Genomic DNA, 23636 nt, shown 5'->3' on the forward strand with positions numbered 1-23636 from the left:
ACAATGGGAGTGCCACAAGGCTCGATACTAGGACCACTGTGGTTCAGTTTATATATAAATGATCTCCCATCTGTTTGTAATGTTGCTGAAATTGTTATGTATGCTGATGACACGGTAATATTTGCACATGGGAAAAACGCAACAGAAGTCGCAAAATTACTAACCAAGGAAATGGAAAATGTTGCAAAATGGCTAAATGACTCTTGTCTCACCCTTAATGTTGGTAAAACTGTAAGTATGTATTTTACAAACCGTAACAAACTTATTGATTGTCCTGTTATCTGTGTAAATGGGCAAAAATTAAGAATGTGTCTGAATTTAAATACTTGGGTGTCACACTTGATCCGACCTTGAACTTTAAAAAGCATATAAAAAAATTTGCCAACTCACTGAAGTTCAACCTTGCAAGCTACAGACACATAAGGAACTCCCTTAAGTTACACTTGAGGCATCTTTTACTTATTTCAATGCAATGATACTCTCACACTTTTCATACTGTATAACAAGTTGGTCTCAGGGAGGAAAATCAGCATTAAGACCACTTGAGTCTTTGTATAAAAACGCCCTCAAAATCCACGATAAGAAAACACGTCACTATCATCATTGTAATATACTCAATAAATATAATATGCTGAATTTTGGACATCTGATCATGCACTCAAACATCTGCTTAATTTTCAAGATCATCCATAACGCTGCTCCTCCCCCCTTGAGGAACCTTATTTCACTCAGCTCTGAAATAATGTCTCGAGCCACGAGGTCAACAACTCGGGGGGGAGTGCAGAATCCCACAACGTAAGACTTCTTTTGGACAATCATCCTTCACCTTCACGGCAATAAAACAATGGAACAGCCTTCCAACAGAACTCACAACAACAACAAACTTTCAAAGTTTCTCCCGCCAAACAAAACAGTGGTTATTTGCACAGCAAAGTTGCACACACCTGTAAAATAGAGCTATTGTCTGTGTGTGTGTGGGGGGGGGGGGGTATTCTAAAGGTTTGTGGGTATGGGGATGCAGGGATGATTGGATTTTCTGTTTACTAGTGTTTTGTATCTCTTAACGTGTAATTTCCTTATTTTTTAACCTTTTTCCTACTATGTTTTAGATTCTATTTTTCCTACTGTTTTAAGCTTGTATTTTACCTGCCCAGGGACTACGGGTGGAAAATAGCATTTCTGCTATAACCTGGTACGATGCATCTCTCCCTATTTTATAGGGTTAATGTTCTTGTACACTGTCCCTGTATTAAAAATAAAGAAAATTCAAATTCAAATTCAAACCTGGCAGAATTTCTAGCCCATAAACTAACTAATAACTTGTCCAAGTATGTAACATACAAAATGTAACAAACGGTAATGTCTTAATTTGATGTAGAATGCATAGGACATGTACAGTAACTGGTTCGTTAAACTCGCATTCCAGGAATATTGTATTTACTCTTTACCATGGCTAGTCGACGCTCCAAGCCATTAGGCAGTACTCTTGCCTCAGCACCAGTCCACACGGAAGCAGCCGGCTGCCTGCTTCTCCCAGACCCCACTCATTCTTATCTTAGACTAGCGAAATACCCGTCCCTGTGTGACTGGCCTCGCTCACAGAGTTGGCATGCAGCTTTTCCTGTCTCTCCCAAGAGGGTTTTCATCGTCCACTTCAGTGGTAAACAATTCGTCTCACATGTGTGCTTCTCCAGTCTGGAGCACCTGTGGGCTCCTCCACTCTGTAGCTCTCCATGGTGCTGAATTTGTCTTGAGTGATTTTGGCCACTAATTAGCCATTTTTGCCCATTTAGTCGGCCCTAATTGCCTAATTCAAACATCAGACTCTGTTAGGTCACCCGCAGGTATCCTCTTTACACTTCCTGAAAGATTCAGCCCAATCGCATGTAAAATGCCATAGCTGTGGCCGAACAAATTCTGCTCACTCACAGAAACTTCTCATTCTTATTATCCACCTTATTTCTAGCGGCCATGATATCTTTGCTGACAGCTTGACACCCGTCTCGGGGCGAACGGAGCAAATCACTAATCAGGTTCAGCTTTGCAGAAATCTCGTCGATAAATATCCCTTTAAGAGCGCAGTGCGCAGCCTACTGTGGCTAATGTTAGCGGCTAGCTAGCTATGTTACATGGCAGTAAAACGCCACTAAATTGATTTAACTTTTAACCATTTCGAGTAACACTGTTTCCATACGTACCCCCAGCGTTGGTTAGTTGTTTATAACGTGACTATATTTATAACTTTTCTAACGTACTCCAGTTTCCGGTTTATAATTCGGGTCTGCAGCCGAGTATAACAAAGGAAATGGCAAGCTGCAACAATAAGTCACATTAAACCGGAACTTGTACCCACAATTATTTGTACAGTGGGGCATTCAAAATAAGGTGGATAGGATGGGATAGATGAAATTGGCTAACTGGGCTCTGTGGTGGTGTCAGTCGCGAAGTGATGTCATCAGTGATGTCACTTGAGCAATTGTGATGTCATCACTCAGTGATGTCACTCGAGCAACTGTGTGTTTTTGTCAACTGTGATGTCACTCAGGCAGTTGTGATTAGGGCTGGGTTCAAAAAATCGATTCTCCGATTTTTAATCGATTTTTATTTTAATCCTCGATTATCGATTCATATGTCCAGAGATCGATTTTTCTTTATTATTATTATTATTTATTTATTTTTATTTATTTTTAACTCATTGAGTGCCAATGACGTCGATCGGTGTCAAATCAAATAGTAACGTTGAGTGCCAATGACGTCGATCGGTGTCAAATGCGTTTTTTGACGGTGGGACGTGGATCAAAGCCTCATGCATCTCCTGTAAAAATATTGTAGCTATTGAAGGTGTATAACCTATTTTACGGACCCATTAGGTGGCGACAGTGCTCTCCAGATTAGAGAAAGTTGAGGAAAAACAGCAGAAAAAGCCGTGATGAAAGAGAAACCGATGCATGAGCCAGAGCGGCACAGATTGCTCTGGCTGGAGCTAACGTTAGCTGTAAACAGCAGCCAATCCGCTCCCACAACTGAGCCCCTCTGTCTCTGCTGCATAGTTTCTCCACACGATTAGCCGCCAGAAAAGAAAACCAAAGCCAAACCATTCTCATGAGAATGGTTTGGCTTTTCGGTGTCGCGCTGGGAGCCGGCGCACAAGGCGGAGCGCTCCGAAAATAGACTCTGGGTGCAGGCACTTTGAAACGCGCAGCAGAAAGCCTAGAATCGGACGCAGCTTCATCCAGCTCACAACCGAAACCCCAGAAACGCAGACGAACTCAGCGAGCCCGATCCAGACTCCCCCGACGAGCGGTCGCCATCCGAACGTGGATCCGCAGGCAGCAGAGCCTGCCATAGCAGGCAGCAGAGACTCGCCTGACACACGCAGCAGCCAGCAGAGCCACCAGAGACACTCCCACGGAGGAGGAGTTTGGAGTTGAGGGGGGTGGGGGTGCTGTTTATTGAAGGAAATTACTGTTCAGATGTTTCAGGTCAGAAAATATTAGCTTCAGAGTCAGTGATTTGCTTGAAATGCTTCATTTCACAAAAGGCTCGTTATCTCAGCTTCTAGATGGAAACGTCTGTTTTTGGTGAAATCAACCTATCTTCTCCGGCTGATAACTAAAGAACGGAAAATGATATCAATAAACTTTTTTTTGCTGATGATAGAAGAGAGCCTCATCGTTCTTTGGGCGTGTTCGGTGTTTACATAGTAATATCACACAATATTCTGTGGGCCTCGAGAAATCACTGAAAACGCTCTGAAACTCTGGCACTGGGAGCGTCCGTTCTCCAAAAGTGGCTGGCACTCAATGAGTTAATAAACAGGCTAAAATATGCTGTGTGTGGTAGTTGAACCATAGTTTCAAGTTGACGTTTATTTATGTTTGTAGTTGAAACAAAAACATAAATACTGTAGGCTACATGAATGGAAATGTTTGATCATTAATATCTACTTTTAGAAATTATATAGGCTGAAATCAAATCACTGTGCATAATTGTGAAAGTGTCTTTATTGACAGATGAAAAGGCTGTTATTTACCCTTTGTCACCACCTGGTGAGTAAATATATGTGTAACTAAAACCATTCAAATTGACAACAGGTCTGCAACTTTTTTTCCCCATGTATCTACTTGGCTGGTTGGGAAACCCCTGTGTTACATAACTGGACAGTCATGTAATTCAGGGTACAGCTCAAAAAACACGTTTTGGTATCACTAACCAAATCAATATTGAAATCGATCGAATCGGAATCTAATCTAATCTAATCTAATTGAAATTAATCGATTCGCAACCTTGTGAATCGGAATCAAATCGATTCTTGAAATTTGAACCGATACCCAGCTCTAGTTGTGATGTCATCAGTGATGTCTGTCTGTCTGTCAGTCACGATTTTGGGAGTGGGCAATTTCCATAACTGCAGCCATGGTGCATCATCTCCAGAGTCTCAACCCTAGGAATCAAGCGCACGTACTCTGTGGTGGTGGTGTCTGTCATGGTGTCAGTCACGATTTGTGACGGAAGTGATGTCATCAGTGATGTCACTTGAGCAACTGTGTTGTAGTATGAGCCGATGGCTCACACTTGCACGATGGCGCCTACTGGTGGGCGGTGTCTGTCTGTCAGTCATGATTTTGGGAGGCCGCGGAGCGGGCGATTGCCATGACGCATCATCTCCAGACTCTCCACCATTCTCCACCCTAGGAATCGAGCGAGATTACTAGTATTATAAGATAGGATAGGATTGTCATCTAGCTGACCTACATGTATAGACCATTTTAATTCGCAGTCATACATACGATTTCTTTTAATAAATACATATCTAGTTTTAGTTAGAGGAGACAGCCAGTAGCAATAAGCATGGTAGCTGGTGTCTTCACTAATTAGCTTGCTTGTAACCCTAATTTACGGTTATTTGAACTAACTCTGGCTAAATAAGAATATAAGCTAATTAGCATTACAATTATTTTGCTATTTGCCGTTATATACTTATATACTATTCCTAATACCTTTCAGGGGAAGTTTCCTGCATCCAGCTGCGTTAGCAAAGGTTACTTCAGTGCTATAATCTACATTATAAAACGGCTCTCTCAAATCAAGCAATCTGATTGGTTCACAGCCATTGTATAAATCGGTTGCCATGGCAACTCTCTTACTAAAAGCCTTTGGTTACCTAAAAAAAACAAATGGCGGAGACAGCTGTCAGATCCTTGTGAATCGATCTTCGCTTATAACTTTACTAATACTTCGCAGAAAATTATGTTTTGTACAAGAATAGATGCGGGCTAATGTCTAATTTTGCAAAAAAAAGGCTGTTAACCCCGCATTTAACCCCGCATTTAACCACGTAACGTTAGTTGGTGTCGGGCTTTGCAATTAAGCACTCAGCTTCTCAGCAAGCGCTGAGAATGCAGCGCTGCGCTCGAGCTGCCTGTCGGCTTTCCAGAAAGCTCTCAGCTTCTCAGCAAGCGCCAGGATTGGCCAATGTCAACTTCAGTCTCCAGAACGATCCAATCAAATCACCCGCACGTCTATCTTCTTGCTAGAGGTCCCGCCTTACAGTAGTGTCAAAACAAAAAGCTACTCGCTTGCAGCCAGACGTTTGGTGAGCCGCGCGCTTGAAAAGAAACAAGAATTAGGAAAAGAAACATTAGAAAAGACCCCGCATCTTAACCCCGCATTTCTAAATAAGACGTAACGTTAGTTGGTGTCGGCATACGGCTCTGGTGTCGGGCTTTGCAAAAAGCTCTCAGCTTCTCAGCAAGCGCCAGGATTGGCCAATGTCAACTTCAGTCTCCAGAACGATCCAATCAAATCACCCGCACGTTCTTGCGGTCCCGCCTTACAGTAGTGTTTCAACTGACTCTACCAGAATGCCATGGCATTGGCAGTCGGACTTATAGTATTACTATTATTATTATATTATCATACTTGGAAACTGTTTTATAATTATACAGTTTACAATATAAACTGTACAATACAATACAATAGTATACAATTATACACTCGAGCAGCGTGTGTTGTGGCATATATCCCGCTGCTCAGCTGTTATCCCACTCGGCCTGCGGCCTCGTGGGACAACAGCTGAATAGCGGGATATATTTGCCACAACACACTAGCTCTCATGCTATATTGCTTAAGTATATTGCCCTCTACTGTATAATTCTGTTCCAAAGTCAGAAACTATGGAAGCAAAACTAATCTGTGATCTCATCAAGACACACACCCTTTAGCAGGTACAACCCATACATCATGTTCCCTCAGACACCAGGGTTGCTAAGCTGTTTTGCTCTGTTTGAATAGCTTGAAGGTCTGTAGACTGGCATTTCTACTGTTGGGAAGAAGATACAGTACCACACTATCTGCTAGTATGATGTGATTTATATTTACCTAACAAGATTTAGATATGTGATATGCCATGGCATGCATGATAATGGAAATCAGATGTGCAAAAATACCAAAATCCTCATCTGACGATTGCAGGAGGCGCTTTATTGAGTTCAGCACAAACTTCTGTAAAAATCTAAACGGCTATGATCTTCTACACAAGGCAGTGCACTTTCTAAGCAAGTGTACAAGCTGTTTTTTCTTTAGATATACCGCTTCTACATTATTCTTGGACTATCTAGCAATAACCCATGTCTACAGCCAGGCAAATTACACATTTTTGATCAGAAGCCAGTTGTACCATACCTGCTGGTATGTTAATTGTAAACACAGCAGTAATCACAGTATTTGTTATGTGTTAATGTTATTGTAAAGTAGTATTCACAATAGTTGTTCAAGTTCAAGTTCAAGTTCAAGTTTATTAGTGTCCCAAAGGGCAAATTGAGTTGCAGCATATAGACATACAAATAAGAACATTGACAAGAAACAACACAAGTAGCATGTTAAATGTTACATGCCTATAGTTAAAATAAATAAAAGGCTAAATAAACATCAACATCAAGGACCTTGTTTGTGGCACACAATGACCGATAATGTGCAAGGTAGCATTAAAGTGCACAGCAATCGGTAAAGTGCACAGCGATCGGTAAGGTGCACAGCGATCGATAAAGTGCACAGCGATCGGTAAAGTGCACAGCGATCAGTAAAGTGCACAGCGATCAGTAAAGTGCACAGCGATCCGTAAAGTGCACAGCGATCAGTAAAGTAAAGTGCAGACACGCAGCGTAATGTAGCATTATGTATACTCATGTAGACTGTAGATCATATTTACACAAAGTTGTGATATTTATTTCCCCTTTCTGTTTTATGACTGAAGCAGATTTGGTCAGTTTCTCTCTCTAGCTTACGTGCTTCTTTTGCAGCCTGACTGAACTCGTGTGTGGAGGTGTACCCATGTTGTTAAACGGGCCTTTGAGTTGAGACAGTGTTCAAGAACGGTTTCTGAACTGCCTCCTGAAGCCGAGTAATTCAATTCCTATCAAAGCCTCTCCATTCACAGCTATTCATAATTTAGAACGCCAGCCTTGCCCCAGACGCCATGTTATCATGCTTTTCCCCTTTTATTTAGCTGTACTTTTGTTTCCCCTTTCTTCCTCCCGTCTTTTATTTTGGTACATTTCCCCCCTAGCCTGAGGGGTCAGGAGACATCTTCAGTTACCTCACCTGTCTTCCCCCGTCTGGAAGGGCGCTGCGAGCCGGGGTAATCGGGGCTTGATTCTGCGCCCTCTTCGCCGCCGCGCGTCTCCATTGCAGTCTTTCTACCCTCCTGCTCTTCCTGTATTTGAATCAAAGGCTGGCACAGCTTATACACACTTAAGCCCCGCTTTTAAAACTATAGCTTTTTTTCTCTCCTTCAGCTGGAAAACATGTTTAAATATTTAGCAGCCATATTCACAGCTGTTTGACACTTGTAATTCCTCGTCTTACAAGTCCCAAACAAACGGCAGGGAAGATCACACAGTCAGTCTGAATCACAGCTGTCATCATTATTCACTTTGACTCTCCCCCCCGCCCTTATTAAAATAATAAGGAAATCATCTGAACTTTGGAAAATGGTGATAGTAACCGTAGTAACCGCCTCTGTTTGATATTGAAAAAAGGCAGGAGAGCGAAAGAAAGAGGGGAGAGATTTCTTTTGAGCTACAGCTGCATTGTTCTGGGGGCCTCTCTGTTAATAACTTACAACTGAGAGTGTTTCTCCACGCCAAAAAGCACAACAAAAAAACACCCATTTTCTGTGGTTCCTAAGAAGGTCTTTGTTCAAAATGTAGGTGTCAGATGAAAAGGCATACATGCATAGGCAGAAGTGGCGGCTTGGGGGGTGGTGGCGGAGGTGCATCACTACATCATAGATTCACAATATTTACCATATATTGCGTTTAAATCCCTTTGCTTAGAAGGCTCCATGAGATTATCCGATGTGTTTTGGATAAGACCCATAGGTTCTTCTCGAGTAGATAAGTGGCAGATCTTGATCGCGAGCCAGTGTTTGTGCAGGGATGGCTGTTCTTAAGGTGCCACAATAGCTTCTATCAGAGCCATGGGGGGTCAATGCTTGATATTGGAAGTTGTAGCTCAGTAGGCGCTGGCAGCCACTTAGCATGTCTCCTCGCCAAACTGCTGACGAGGATCTGTTGGGTTTTCCGTGCTATTTACTGCCGAGCAAAATCTGAGTTGAGCACTTCCTTTTTTTTAAGCCCCACTGATGTTTATGCATCGATACACTGTTTTTGTTGTTGAACATTCATCGTTTTGGAGTGAAAATTGACTTGCCCGGAGAGAACAAGTCGATGTAGGGAACATCTCTACATCAGCCTGGACAGGGTAGTACCCGAAGCGTCCCGAGGTATTTAGTTTTAATTATACGTGTTTTTCTTTTTCATTATTTCTCCCGCGGTATCGTCCTGCGTTCTCGCCACGTTGTTTTCATTAGGAAGGGCCATCGCAGTCTGCCATTACTGGATCTTCACCGGCTGAACTCTCACCCCTTACTTCAGGTTCTGTCACCGTCAAACTCACAGGACACATTATTCTAATGATCACACACACACACACACACACACACACACACACACATACACACACACACTGCCACCACTACCACCAAACCACCACCCCCCCCCCCCCCCACACACACACACACCCCGCACACCCACCCACACTCCCACCCCCTCAGCCCCATAAGAAGACAGAAGGAGGGAGAGAAGAGAGAGAGAGAGAGAAATTCAGGGGGAGAAGGCTTTGAAGTGGCTTCCCATCGCAGCGAGTCTGCCGGCCGTCTCTCCCCGAGACGTGTCACCTTTGCCGAGAGGGAATAGGAAAATCCCGTTTGGAATGGTAATGATAACATACTAATCACTTGAGCTCTTTGAAGAAGCCGGGGAGCGCGCTACTCTGTCACTATCCCCGGCTGCCTCGTGCTCCCAGGCACACACAGGCACTGCAGCCGTGGTCGAGGTGTATTAGCTTAAGCATTGCATGTCAATACGTCCCTGCGCCATCTCCGCTGATCCATAGGGGCTCATTAAAGACCCGGGGCCCTGCTATCCGCTCCGTCGCAGCGCACACAGTGTGCCACCATCTCTGCCGACGCCACCACCACTTCCACACCCGTGTGAACCCCCCCCGCCCCACCCAAACACCTCCCACCTTAGCCAGAGACACACCATGATGCACTGCCTCCTCTCCACCCAAACACCTCCCACCTTAGTCAGAAACACACCATGATGCACTGCCTCCTCTCCACCCAAACACCTCCCACCTTAGTCAGAAACACACCATGATGCACTGCCTCCTCTCCACCCAAACACCTCCCACCTTAGTCAGAAACACACCATGATGCACTGCCTCCTCTCCACCCAAACACCTCCCTCCTTAGCCAGAGACACACCATGATGCACTGCCTCCTCTCCACCCAAACACCTCCCACCTTAGTCAGAGACACACCATGATGCACTGCCTCCTCTCCACCCAAACACCTCCCACCTTAGTCAGAGACACACCATGATGCACTGCCTCCTCTCCACCCAAACACCTCCCACCTTAGCCAGAGACACACCATGATGCACTGCCTCCTCTCCACCCAAACACCTCCCACCTTAGTCAGAAACACACCATGATGCACTGCCTCCTCTCCACCCAAACACCTCCCATCTTAGTCAGAAACACACCATGATGCACTGCCTCCTCTCCACCCAAACACCTCCCACCTTAGTCAGAAACACACCATGATGCACTGCCTCCTCTCCTCTCCACCCAAACACCTCCCACCTTAGTCAGAAACACACCATGATGCACTGCCTCCTCTCCTCTCCACCCAAACACCTCCCACCTTAGTCAGAGACACACCATGATGCACTGCCTCCTCTCCACCCAAACACCTCCCACCTTAGTCAGAAACACACCATGCTGCACTGCCTCCTCTCCACCCAAACACCTCCCACCTTAGTCAGAGACACACCATGATGCACTGCCTCCTCTCCACCCAAACACCTCCCACCTTAGTCAGAGACACACCATGATGCACTGCCTCCTCTCCACCCAAACACCTCCCACCTTAGTCAGAGACACACCATGATGCACTGCCTCCTCTCCACCCAAACACCTCCCACCTTAGTCAGAAACACACCATGATGCACTACCTCCTCTCCACCCAAACACCTCCCACCTTAGTCAGAGACACACCATGATGCACTGCCTCCTCTCCACCCAAACACCTCCCACCTTAGTCAGAAACACACCATGATGCACTGCCTCCTCTCCACCCAAACACCTCCCACCTTAGTCAGAGACACACCATGATGCACTGCCTCCTCTCCACCCAAACACCTCCCACCTTAGCCAGAAACACACCATGATGCACTGCCTCCTCTCCACCCAAACACCTCCCACCTTAGTCAGAAACACACCATGATGCACTGCCTCCTCTCCTCTCCACCCAAACACCTCCCACCTTAGTCAGAGACACACCATGATGCACTGCCTCCTCTCCACCCAAACACCTCCCACCTTAGTCAGAAACACACCATGATGCACTGCCTCCTCTCCACCCAAACACCTCCCACCTTAGCCAGAGACACACCATGATGCACTGCCTCCTCTCCTCTCCACCCAAACACCTCCCACCTTAGTCAGAAACACACCATGATGCACTGCCTCCTCTCCACCCAAACACCTCCCATCTTAGTCAGAAACACACCATGATGCACTGCCTCCTCTCCACCCAAACACCTCCCACCTTAGTCAGAAACACACCATGATGCACTGCCTCCTCTCCTCTCCACCCAAACACCTCCCACCTTAGTCAGAAACACACCATGATGCACTGCCTCCTCTCCACCCAAACACCTCCCACCTTAGTCAGAAACACACCATGATGCACTGCCTCCTCTCCACCCAAACACCTCCCACCTTAGTCAGAGACACACCATGATGCACTGCCTCCTCTCCACCCAAACACCTCCCACCTTAGTCAGAAACACACCATGATGCACTGCCTCCTCTCCACCCAAACACCTCCCACCTTAGCCAGAGACACACCATGATGCACTGCCTCCTCTCCACCCAAACACCTCCCACCTTAGTCAGAAACACACCATGATGCACTGCCTCCTCTCCACCCAAACACCTCCCACCTTAGTCAGAAACACACCATGATGCACTGCCTCCTCTCCACCCAAACACCTCCCACCTTAGTCAGAGACACACCATGATGCACTGCCTCCTCTCCACCCAAACACCTCCCACCTTAGTCAGAAACACACCATGATGCACTGCCTCCTCTCCTCTCCACCCAAACACCTCCCGCCTTAGTCAGAGACACACCATGATGCACTGCCTCCTCTCCACCCAAACACCTCCCACCTTAGTCAGAAACACACCATGATGCACTGCCTCCTCTCCTCTCCACCCAAACACCTCCCACCTTAGTCAGAAACACACCATGATGCACTGCCTCCTCTCCTCTCCACCCAAACACCTCCCACCTTAGTCAGAGACACACCATGATGCACTGCCTCCTCTCCACCCAAACACCTCCCACCTTAGTCAGAAACACACCATGCTGCACTGCCTCCTCTCCACCCAAACACCTCCCACCTTAGTCAGAGACACACCATGATGCACTGCCTCCTCTCCACCCAAACACCTCCCACCTTAGTCAGAGACACACCATGATGCACTGCCTCCTCTCCACCCAAACACCTCCCACCTTAGTCAGAGACACACCATGATGCACTGCCTCCTCTCCACCCAAACACCTCCCACCTTAGTCAGAAACACACCATGATGCACTACCTCCTCTCCACCCAAACACCTCCCACCTTAGTCAGAGACACACCATGATGCACTGCCTCCTCTCCACCCAAACACCTCCCACCTTAGTCAGAAACACACCATGATGCACTGCCTCCTCTCCACCCAAACACCTCCCACCTTAGTCAGAGACACACCATGATGCACTGCCTCCTCTCCACCCAAACACCTCCCACCTTAGCCAGAAACACACCATGATGCACTGCCTCCTCTCCACCCAAACACCTCCCACCTTAGTCAGAAACACACCATGATGCACTGCCTCCTCTCCACCCAAACACCTCCCACCTTAGTCAGAGACACACCATGATGCACTGCCTCCTCTCCACCCAAACACCTCCCACCTTAGTCAGAAACACACCATGATGCACTGCCTCCTCTCCACCCAAACACCTCCCACCTTAGCCAGAGACACACCATGATGCACTGCCTCCTCTCCTCTCCACCCAAACACCTCCCACCTTAGTCAGAAACACACCATGATGCACTGCCTCCTCTCCACCCAAACACCTCCCACCTTAGCCAGAGACACACCATGATGCACTGCCTCCTCTCCACCCAAACACCTCCCACCTTAGTCAGAAACACACCATGATGCACTGCCTCCTCTCCACCCAAACACCTCCCACCTTAGTCAGAGACACACCATGATGCACTGCCTCCTCTCCACCCAAACACCTCCCACCTTAGCCAGAGACACACCATGATGCACTGCCTCCTCTCCACCCAAACACCTCCCGCCTTAGTCAGAGACACACCATGATGCACTGCCTCCTCTCCACCCAAACACCTCCCACCTTAGTCAGAAACACACCATGATGCACTGCCTCCTCTCCTCTCCACCCAAACACCTCCCACCTTAGTCAGAAACACACCATGATGCACTGCCTCCTCTCCACCCAAACACCTCCCACCTTAGTCAGAAACACACCATGATGCACTGCCTCCTCTCCTCTCCACCCAAACACCTCCCACCTTAGTCAGAAACACACCATGATGCACTGCCTCCTCTCCTCTCCACCCAAACACCTCCCACCTTAGTCAGAAACACACCATGATGCACTGCCTCCTCTCCACCCAAACACCTCCCGCCTTAGTCAGAGACACACCATGATGCACTGCCTCCTCTCCACCCAAACACCTCCCTCCTTAGTCAGAAACACACCATGATGCACTGCCTCCTCTCCACCCAAACACCTCCCACCTTAGTCAGAAACACACCATGATGCACTGCCTCCTCTCCTCTCCACCCAAACACCTCCCACCTTAGTCAGAAACACACCATGATGCACTGCCTCCTCTCCACCCAAACACCTCCCACCTTAGTCAGAAACACACCATGATGCACTGCCTCCTCTCCTCTCCACCCAAACACCTCCCACCTTAGTCAGAAACACACCATGATGCACTGCCTCCTCTCCTCTCCACCCAAACACCTCCCACCTTAGTCAGAAACACACCATGATGCACTGCCTCCTCTCCACCCAAACACCTCCCTCCTTAGTCAGAAACACACCATGATGCACTGCCTCCTCTCCACCCAAACACCTCCCGCCTTAGTCAGAAACACACCATGATGCACTGCCTCCTCTCCACCCAAACACCTCCCACCTTAGTCAGAAACACACCATGATGCACTGCCTCCTCTCCACCCAAACACCTCCCGCCTTAGTCAGAAACACACCATGATGCACTGCCTCCTCTCCACCCAAACACCTCCCGCCTTAGTCAGAAACACACCATGATGCACTGCCTCCTCTCCACCCAAACACCTCCCTCCTTAGTCAGAGACACACCATGATGCACTGCCTCCTCTCCTCTCCACCCAAACACCTCCCACCTTAGTCAGAAACACACCATGATGCACTGCCTCCTCTCCACCCAAACACCTCCCACCTTAGTCAGAAACACACCATGATGCACTGCCTCCTCTCCACCCAAACACCTCCCACCTTAGTCAGAAACACACCATGATGCACTGCCTCCTCTCCACCCAAACACCTCCCGCCTTAGTCAGAAACACACCATGATGCACTGCCTCCTCTCCACCCAAACACCTCCCACCTTAGCCAGAGACACACCATGATGCACTGCCTCCTCTCCACCCAAACACCTCCCACCTTAGTCAGAAACACACCATGATGCACTGCCTCCTCTCCTCTCCACCCAAACACCTCCCACCTTAGTCAGAAACACACCATGATGCACTGCCTCCTCTCCTCTCCACCCAAACACCTCCCACCTTAGTCAGAAACACACCATGATGCACTGCCTCCTCTCCACCCAAACACCTCCCACCTTAGTCAGAGACACACCATGATGCACTGCCTCCTCTCCTCTCCACCCAAACACCTCCCACCTTAGTCAGAAACACACCATGATGCACTGCCTCCTCTCCACCCAAACACCCCCCTCCTTAGTCAGAGACACACCATGATGCACTGCCTCCTCTCCTCTCCACCCAAACACCTCCCGCCTTAGTCAGAGACACACCATGATGCACTGCCTCCTCTCCACCCAAACACCCCCCTCCTTAGTCAGAGACACACCATGATGCACTGCCTCCTCTCCACCCAAACACCTCCCACCTTAGTCAGAAACACACCATGATGCACTGCCTCCTCTCCACCCAAACACCTCCCACCTTAGTCAGAAACACACCATGATGCACTGCCTCCTCTCCACCCAAACACCTCCCACCTTAGTCAGAAACACACCATGATGCACTGCCTCCTCTCCACCCAAACACCTCCCACCTTAGTCAGAAACACACCATGATGCACTGCCTCCTCTCCACCCAAACACCTCCCACCTTAGTCAGAAACACACCATGCCACCCTCCATCCCCTCCCTTTAACTATTAAAAAAATTGCTCTGCAATTTTAAATGACATCTGTCAACGATGGGAAGAAGAAGGGAGCGAGGGAAAGAAAGGAGTTCATAGGGACTTTAGGGACATAGGGACATAGGGACATAGGGACATAGGGACATAGGGACATAGGGACTCCATCCCTCTCATTGTCAAACTTTGAAAAGTGCGTCGTCGTCCTCTTCTTTCTTCCCCTCTTTCTTCCTCATTCCATCTGAGTGATTAGCTGGTCCACATTTTTGACAGCTTAAGCAGAACTAGAGATTTCACTTCTCCCCCCGTCCCCTTCGCTCATGTGGCGGGCATAAACCCTGTTCAGAGAGGGGCTTGTCATTCATTTGGTTGTTTTGCAGTGTCAAATGTGCTACATATGATAGCTTGCTTGACATAGCATATTAGAAGGGCCATGGAAAACAACATGTACTGTAGTCGATATTTAAGACGCCCAAGTTCCTGTGAACCTCTCTTCCTCAGGCAGTACAGTTTGAATGGACCTGGGTCCATAACCTGGGTCTCAGTTTGGACCTTTAGGTGAGGTGTGTGGCAGCAGTAGACAATATATGTGGGTGTTTTGGTTGTTTTTGTCGATGTGTCAGACGGGTGGCTGAAACTTACAAACATACATGAAGTGCAGATTAACACCGCACATCATTTAGAATACACAGAGATTAACAGCGCACATCATTTAGAATACACAGCACAGTGCCTGCCTGCACCCAATTAGCTAAACAGCATAAGGACATTAACTCATTAGGAAAGGATGTACAGACAGTATGCACATGCTGACAAAATCCAATTAAGTAATTTATTCAAATGTGGCTAAATATTTGAGTTGTCGTGAAAGTAGTATCAATGAATATCGCTGAAATATCTATAATGACCAATGCCAATTTGTCCAATATTTGTAAAATACTGTATTATTAAAATCCCAAAAGTGACTGACTGTCCAAATATGGTGACATCAGAATCTGTTAAATTTGATTTTGGGACTGGTAGCCATATTTGTTTCAGTACCTGGCAAATACTGAAATACATAACAACTTTCATTAAACATGAAAACACAATTCAACTTAATGCAAAATTTGGGGGATTGCAACAACACAATCTTATACAATGAAGTTTATGGATTATGGACCTATCTTTTTTTTTTACCAAAATGTCAATGTTAAAACAACAAACTTTACTGAATGTTATCTTTCTCTATGAAACCAAAGCTATATAATCTAAAACATTATCTGATGAGTTAGCTAGCAAGCTAGGGCATACTGTACACAGCAGAGCTAACAAGTCCTCTTTGTAGTCTGTTAATAAGAGTTAAGAAAACCGTCTCAAGTAAAACATTCAACTCATAACTCTCTGGAGTCACAAAGATGCATAGAAACACTCTCATTTCCACTCATTTGTGAAAATATATACCGGGGACATACTGTAGGGTTAGTATATATATATATATATAATAACCCTAACCCTAACCCTATACTGTAGGTATTTCATTGAGTTCAAGTTAACAACAACATGACAAACACGAGCGAGGATCCTTGTGCCAGCATGTGCCCAGCAATGGCCCTTGTATAACTGTATAGCCTCGCTTTCTGATGATTTGTTTTTATTGGATATGAAATGGAATTTACTGAATCAAATCATTTGTGAAGCCAGGAAAATAAAGAAAGCATGTTTCATTCTGTATACTCCTCCATAGATGCTGCATGTTCTGTATGTCATAGTCTGTGTGTTAATATGGAGGGCCGGTAATTGGATACATGCACACAATGAAAGGAAACCATAATGTCACATTCATATGTGTGAGAGCAAGGAGGAACTCAAGGCCATCAATCAACACATCAGACCTTCCCCTGCTTTGCTTGTCAGAGATGAATTGTGGAGCAGAAACCACGGGCTTTCTTGCTAGTTTTCTTGGTATCTTAGGAACTGCTATACACCGTCAATTGATGTTGTCTGTGCTGGTGATTTAAGAGCCCTAGCTAGCTACCTTGATACTCACAAACACCTCCATCTTTGAAAAAGGATTAAATTGCTGACTTAATTATTTATGAAACACTTCGTTCCTTGATATGCTCTCAAAACACCATGCTTTCAATTGGCAACCTTGTCAATTGTTGATAGCTATGAACACATACGTGGGACTCAAAATTTGCTGTAGAGTCAATTATCTTGAATGACTGTTTTGGTCTATCTATTTCAAGTTACTGGGCTCTTAAGCTTCCCCATTAATGGCCAATGTGGAGAAATCAGGTTTAGAAAAAAAAACGAACATGTTTTCTTCACCAGGGGGGGCATGGTGGTGCAGTGGTAAGCGCTGGCCCCTCACAGCTAGAAGGTCCTGGGTTCGATTCCCACCTGGGACGCTGTGAGCGCTGAAGGAATGCGTGCCCGTCCGCATGTCCTCGAGTGCCCACCGCCCGGGTGGGGCCGTCAAAAGGGCCTTTCTGTGTGGAGTTTGCATGTTCTCCCCGTGCCCCCTGGGGGTTTCCTTCATATAGGAACCCCACACCAAAACATGCAATATCCTGGTTGCTGATGTGGTGCCTCCTCTGGTCGTTAGGGGCGCCTGTTCGGAGGGAGGGGAACTGGTTGGAATAGCGTGATCCTCCCACGTGCTATGTCCTACCGGTGAAGCTTCCACTGTCAGGTGAAAAGAAGCGGCTGGCTAACTGCCCATGTCTCGGAGGAAGCATGGAGCCAGTTTCGGCTCTCCCCAGATCGGCAGAGGGTGGAGCAGCAACCAGGATACATACATTTAAATTAGCACTAATGGGGGATAAAAATGGGATAAGGAAATTGGGTTTTCTTCACCAAGAATGTCTTTCTTTTGGAAACCTTGCCACTGTGGATATGGTAACTTTTTTCAACTGATGTGAAAATGCATCTTTGGTACCAAAGAAAATGCAACCATGTTGCCATTAACAAACAATAGGCAGGCTAATGAAAACATGTTTTCTTCATTCACTCCTGTTGGTCAGTGCCTTTGGACGCACTAGGTGCCGTGGCCATGGACCCGCTGACAACTTTTTCAAAAAAGCGATGTTCTACACAGGCTCCGTTACCAACTACAACTGACTGAGTCAATGGGTTGATTTTTGTCTTGAATCATTTCCCCTCAAGTTGGAAACCCTCATCACCTTGATTGGTTATTCTTTCGTTCTTTTCTTTTTTCTTTTTTTTTTAAAGCTGCAAATGAATGTTATTCATTCTATTAGTCCCTCCTTCAACTCTGCCCCCAAAATGTCACATCATGAAAGCTGGAGCTGTGAAACAAGATGAGGAGGCAAAGCATGATTTGATGTCCAAGATGAGGCTACGGTGTATATTTGACATTGTCAGCCTCAACATGCATATTATGCGCTTGGTATTCCATCAGCAGATAACACATTGTGTTCCATGATGGTTATTGCCAACCTGGCTGTGTTGTTAGTGTGTGGATGTAGGCTGTTGGCTTTAGGTGACACTAGTGTTGACGTATTTCTTTGAAACGGGTCCCAGCCTCTCAATCTATTGTTGTTGATTTGTTTCCCTGGCTTTATTTTCATTCCATTTGTTGCAGAGAGCACATCTGCTGGACAACACAGAGAAGCTGGAAAGGTCATCACGGAGACTGGAGGCCGGCTACCAGATAGCAGTCGAGACCGGTACGTCTTCTGTTTTGGATTGGGTTGGAAAGGGGCGGGGCGGGGCGGGGTGGGGTTGGGCGGGGGGTTCGAGATAGTGGTGGGGATGAGTGAGCGACAGCAAATTGTCGAGGTTGGGTGGGGTGGTGGTGGTGGTGGTGGTGGTGGTGGTGGTGGTGGTGGGGGGGGGGTTGTGTTAAAAAAATAAAATAAATAAGCCTTCACGACTGGTGACATTTTCAGGAGCACATCAAAGGCAAGCCAGGGTGGGAGGGCGTCAGAGCGGGCGCCGCTTCTCCTTGCTCTGCTCCCGAAGAAAATTCATGCATCTGCATGGCTGTGTGTGTGTGTGTGTGTGTGTGTGTGTGTGTGTGTGTGTGTGTGTGTGTGTGTGTGTGTGTGTGTGCATGCGTGTGTGTGTTTCATAGCACACAAACAGACGGGGGGGGAGCTATGAAAATAAACAACGTCAGCGTTCCTCCAGAAGTTCTTAATTCAGATAGCAGGAGGAAGAAAAAACAGTAATATCACTTTCTAAATAAACCATCCATAAAAACACACAAACCCATGTCCCCCCCCCCCCCCCATGTTTTTATCTTAAAATGGGGGGGGGGGGGAGAGCTCATTTGGATCTTAAATAGATTGAACCAGTAAGCATATTTCTTCCCGTCTTCCTTCCTGACAGTCACCACATGATTGAGGCACAGTGTATTCCTCAGAGACGTATCAAAGCTCATTCTTGAAGTATCAACCAGCTTTCTGCGGCTTCCGTCGCAGTTTTGAAAAAGTTTGTTGTCACTTGACACTATAACGGCGGCCGGGGTGGATGACGTGTGCCACCACATCGACAGCTTCAATCATTCATGTCAAGGAAGGGCTGCACACAGAGACCACCGTCTTTTGATGTTCTCCGTAAAGTTGCATTCCCAAATTCATAAATACAATTGGCGTTCTCTCTGCTTAAAAAAGAATCGTTGTCTCATATGTCTCAAGTGTTGGTGCAGCGTGACGTTCTCCGGGTTTCTCCACGCTGTCCAATTCTGCGCCGGCTCAGAAGGTTTCATTCCATTGGCTCGTATCTTTCATTAAGAGTGGCTGGATTTGCTGCTCGCCTGGCGTTAAAGAAGTGGGCGGTGGCTTACTGCCCGGTGCCACATGGCCCCTTGACCCTCTGCACGCTGGTGGCCGCCTCATCCACTGTGAACAATGCCTGTTGGTCCTGCCTCCTGCCTCCTGCCTCCTGCCTCCTGCCCGGGACGGGTCCCACACACTTGGCCCGGGTCGCTCCACAGCAGCCGCGGGGTGCGTTTGTGGTTTGGTGGGGAAGTTTTGCCCCTGTGTGTTTAATCCATGACCCCTCCCTTTACCCTGCTGTCCATAACCCACCCTCCGCTCAGATGCACAACCTGAAAGGGCAAAGGCTCTGGGTCAAACAGGGACCACATCTGTACAAAGGCCATAGATACACAGGGAATATACCAGCAAACGACTAACTATGATATATGCCCATGTCTCAAATACACATCACATCAAAAATACATAATCAAAGTAGCCATATTCATCGAGCAGGTTCCTGAGGTTTGACATGCCTATCCATCTGATCGCCAACTCTGTTTGGTCATTAATTTGCTGTTTTTCATCCCCATTCTCCAAACTATAGATGCAGTCTCGTGGTAATAGTCCCACAACGGCACATCACAACACTTCACACATTGTCAGGAAATGCTGCTCTGTTTACAGCAGATCATAGTGCTCCACTAATCCTTAGTGTATGGAGACGCAATACACTAAGGACCAGGAAGTGTTTCTTTGCAAACTGCAAATTGTTTACTTTCATAGTCCAACAAAGGCCCCATTTAGTGCGTTCTCTTTCACGCCAGCAAATAAATAATAATAATGAAACGAACAAATCCACGAAGTGCAGCGGGCTTGATTCATTCATGCACAGGATGAAAATGGCATCGGCAAGTGTTCAGGTATAGGACAAGCTTTGAGTTTTCAAACCTGGAGGTGTGGCGTCCATAGAGGTTAAACAACAATAATTAGAGCATTAAGTGTTTCTCCAATCAGACAGAGTCTAGTCACACTGTAAATACTCTTTTCTCACCGCAAAACCTCAGCTCTCCTCCTCAGACATCTAAGAGCTGCACTTTTTTTCAGCGAAGAGCAGTTTAGCGTCGTTATTTCTCCGTTAATTCAAAGTTGCATTCCCCACTCCACAATGACACAGTAGCCTCCTAAGAACTGTAATTGACCAATGGGGGGAAGAGGAACTTGAAGACGTTTTATTTCAAAGAGAGGAGCTCCCCGAACAAAGAAATGGCGTTCAGACTCGGCATTGCCCTCTTTTCTCTCCCCGCGTCGGCAATATCTCTCTTAATGACCAGGAAGAAAAAAGCCAGGATCCTAGCAGGTCACAGCAGAGAAAAGCAGAGAGGGCTCTTAGTTCTGAGAAATGATGAATCTTCACACACAACCATTTTTGATCAGATTAGTTTTCCCCTCCACCACCACCATCCACACTGTCTCCAGTGTATTTAGTGCCTAACAAAGGCTTGCCAAAGCAGGGAGAGCCCCCTTAGAGGAGGCGCCGTGGACATGCAGAGCTATTTACCACACGCACCCTCCACAAGCAGCCTCCTCTGTTTGTCTCATAAATAAAGTATAGAACTTCATTAGTGGGGAGCACGGACTTTAGAAGCCGAGGCAGAGCAACAAGCAGACGAGAGGGGCTAGCCCAGTTAAACAGGCCCCCTAAGTAAAGAGGCAGGCCGTGCAGTTAGCCAATTTAAAGGCATTTGAGTTGGGGGCATGTGAAATGCCCCAAATGACTGATGTTAAATCAAAGACATGCCCGATTTCAATCCTTCCCTCCGCAGTTGAAAAGATTTTTGAATGATTTATGATTGCTTGTTTAGAAATAGATAGCATGTCGAATAAGACATCTAAGTTGCACTGATTAGCTTTCTACCTTTTTGATTATTATTCATTGAAGAGGTTAGAGATTCCGAGTCGTACATACTGATTGACATTTCACGCAGGATATGGCTCGGCTAGAAGTGTTCTATCTAATACTACGCTGAATTTGCCATGTATGTTAATTTGCCTCTGTGTTTTTGTTCACTGACATTACATAAATCAAACTTGCTTTGTGTTGTCGACACAGAGCACCCTTTGCTGTTTGTACTGTAAAAGTACAATCATTCAGGAACGTCCTGTTCACTGACCTGTAAGGTCACTGTTATGCTGCTGATGCTATGGTGAACCCTACCATCACGTCCTGTTCACTGACCTGTAAGGTCACTGTTATGCTGCTGATGCTATGGTGAACCCTACCATCACTTCCTGTTCACTGACCTGTAAGGTCACTGTTATGCTGCTGATGCTATAGTGAACCCTACCATCACTTCCTGTTTACTGACCTGTAAGGTCACTGTTATGCTGCTGATGCTATAGTGAACCCTACCATCACGTCCTGTTTACTGACCTGTAAGGTCACTGTTATGCTGCTGATGCTATAGTGAACCCTACCATCACTTCCTGTTTACTGACCTGTAAGGTCACTGTTATGCTGCTGATGCTATAGTGAACCCTACCATCACGTCCTGTTCACTGACCTGTAAGGTCACTGTTATGCTGCTGATGCTATGGTGAACCCTACCATCACGTCCTGTTCACTGACCTGTAAGGTCACTGTTATGCTGCTGATGCTATGGTGAACCCTACCATCACGTCCTGTTCACTGACCTGTAAGGTCACTGTTATGCTGCTGATGCTATGGTGAACCCTACCATCACGTCCTGTTCACTGACCTGTAAGGTCACTGTTATGCTGCTGATGCTATGGTGAACCCTACCATCACGTCCTGTTCACTGACCTGTAAGGTCACTGTTATGCTGCTGATGCTATGGTGAGCCCTACCATCACGTCCTGTTCACTGACCTGTAAGGTCACTGTTATGCTGCTGATGCTATGGTGAGCCCTACCATCACTTCCTGTTTACTGACCTGTAAGGTCACTGTTATGCTGCTGATGCTATGGTGAACCCTACCATCACTTCCTGTTCACTGACCTGTAAGGTCACTGTTATGCTGCTGATGCTATGGTGAACCCTACCATCACGTCCTGTTCACTGACCTGTAAGGTCACTGTTATGCTGCTGATGCTATAGTGAACCCTACCATCACTTCCTGTTCACTGACCTGTAAGGTCACTGTTATGCTGCTGATGCTATGGTGAGCCCTACCATCACTTCCTGTTTACTGACCTGTAAGGTCACTGTTATGCTGCTGATGCTATGGTGAACCCTACCATCACTTCCTGTTTACTGACCTGTAAGGTCACTGTTATGCTGCTGATGCTATGGTGAGCCCTACCATCACTTCCTGTTTACTGACCTGTAAGGTCACTGTTATGCTGCTGATGCTATGGTGAGCCCTACCATCACTTCCTGTTTACTGACCTGTAAGGTCACTGTTATGCTGCTGATGCTATGGTGAACCCTACCATCACGTCCTGTTCACTGACCTGTAAGGTCACTGTTATGCTGCTGATGCTATAGTGAACCCTACCATCACTTCCTGTTCACTGACCTGTAAGGTCACTGTTATGCTGCTGATGCTATGGTGAGCCCTACCATCACTTCCTGTTTACTGACCTGTAAGGTCACTGTTATGCTGCTGATGCTATGGTGAGCCCTACCATCACTTCCTGTTTACTGACCTGTAAGGTCACTGTTATGCTGCTGATGCTATAGTGAACCCTACCATCACTTCCTGTTTACTGACCTGTAAGGTCACTGTTATGCTGCTGATGCTATGGTGAGCCCTACCATCACTTCCTGTTTACTGACCTGTAAGGTCACTGTTATGCTGCTGATGCTATGGTGA

The 23636-nt window shown here is 46.6% G+C and overlaps 1 protein-coding gene across 2 annotated transcripts in view; it reads left to right on the forward strand.

Moving 5' to 3' along the window:
* Nucleotides 1-23636, forward strand: part of vti1a (vesicle transport through interaction with t-SNAREs 1A) — a 191898-nt gene that overhangs the window by 44212 nt on the left and 124050 nt on the right. For both annotated transcript variants that reach the window (XM_083635728.1, XM_083635729.1), the window contains exon 5: nucleotides 18684-18768. In XM_083635728.1, the coding sequence (XP_083491854.1) occupies nucleotides 18684-18768 (85 nt within the window). The remainder of the gene's footprint in view (nucleotides 1-18683; nucleotides 18769-23636) is intronic.

The sequence above is a fragment of the Poromitra crassiceps genome, assembly GCF_964638095.1.
Source record: "Poromitra crassiceps genome assembly, chromosome: 4".
Lineage (NCBI taxonomy): Eukaryota > Metazoa > Chordata > Actinopteri > Beryciformes > Melamphaidae > Poromitra > Poromitra crassiceps.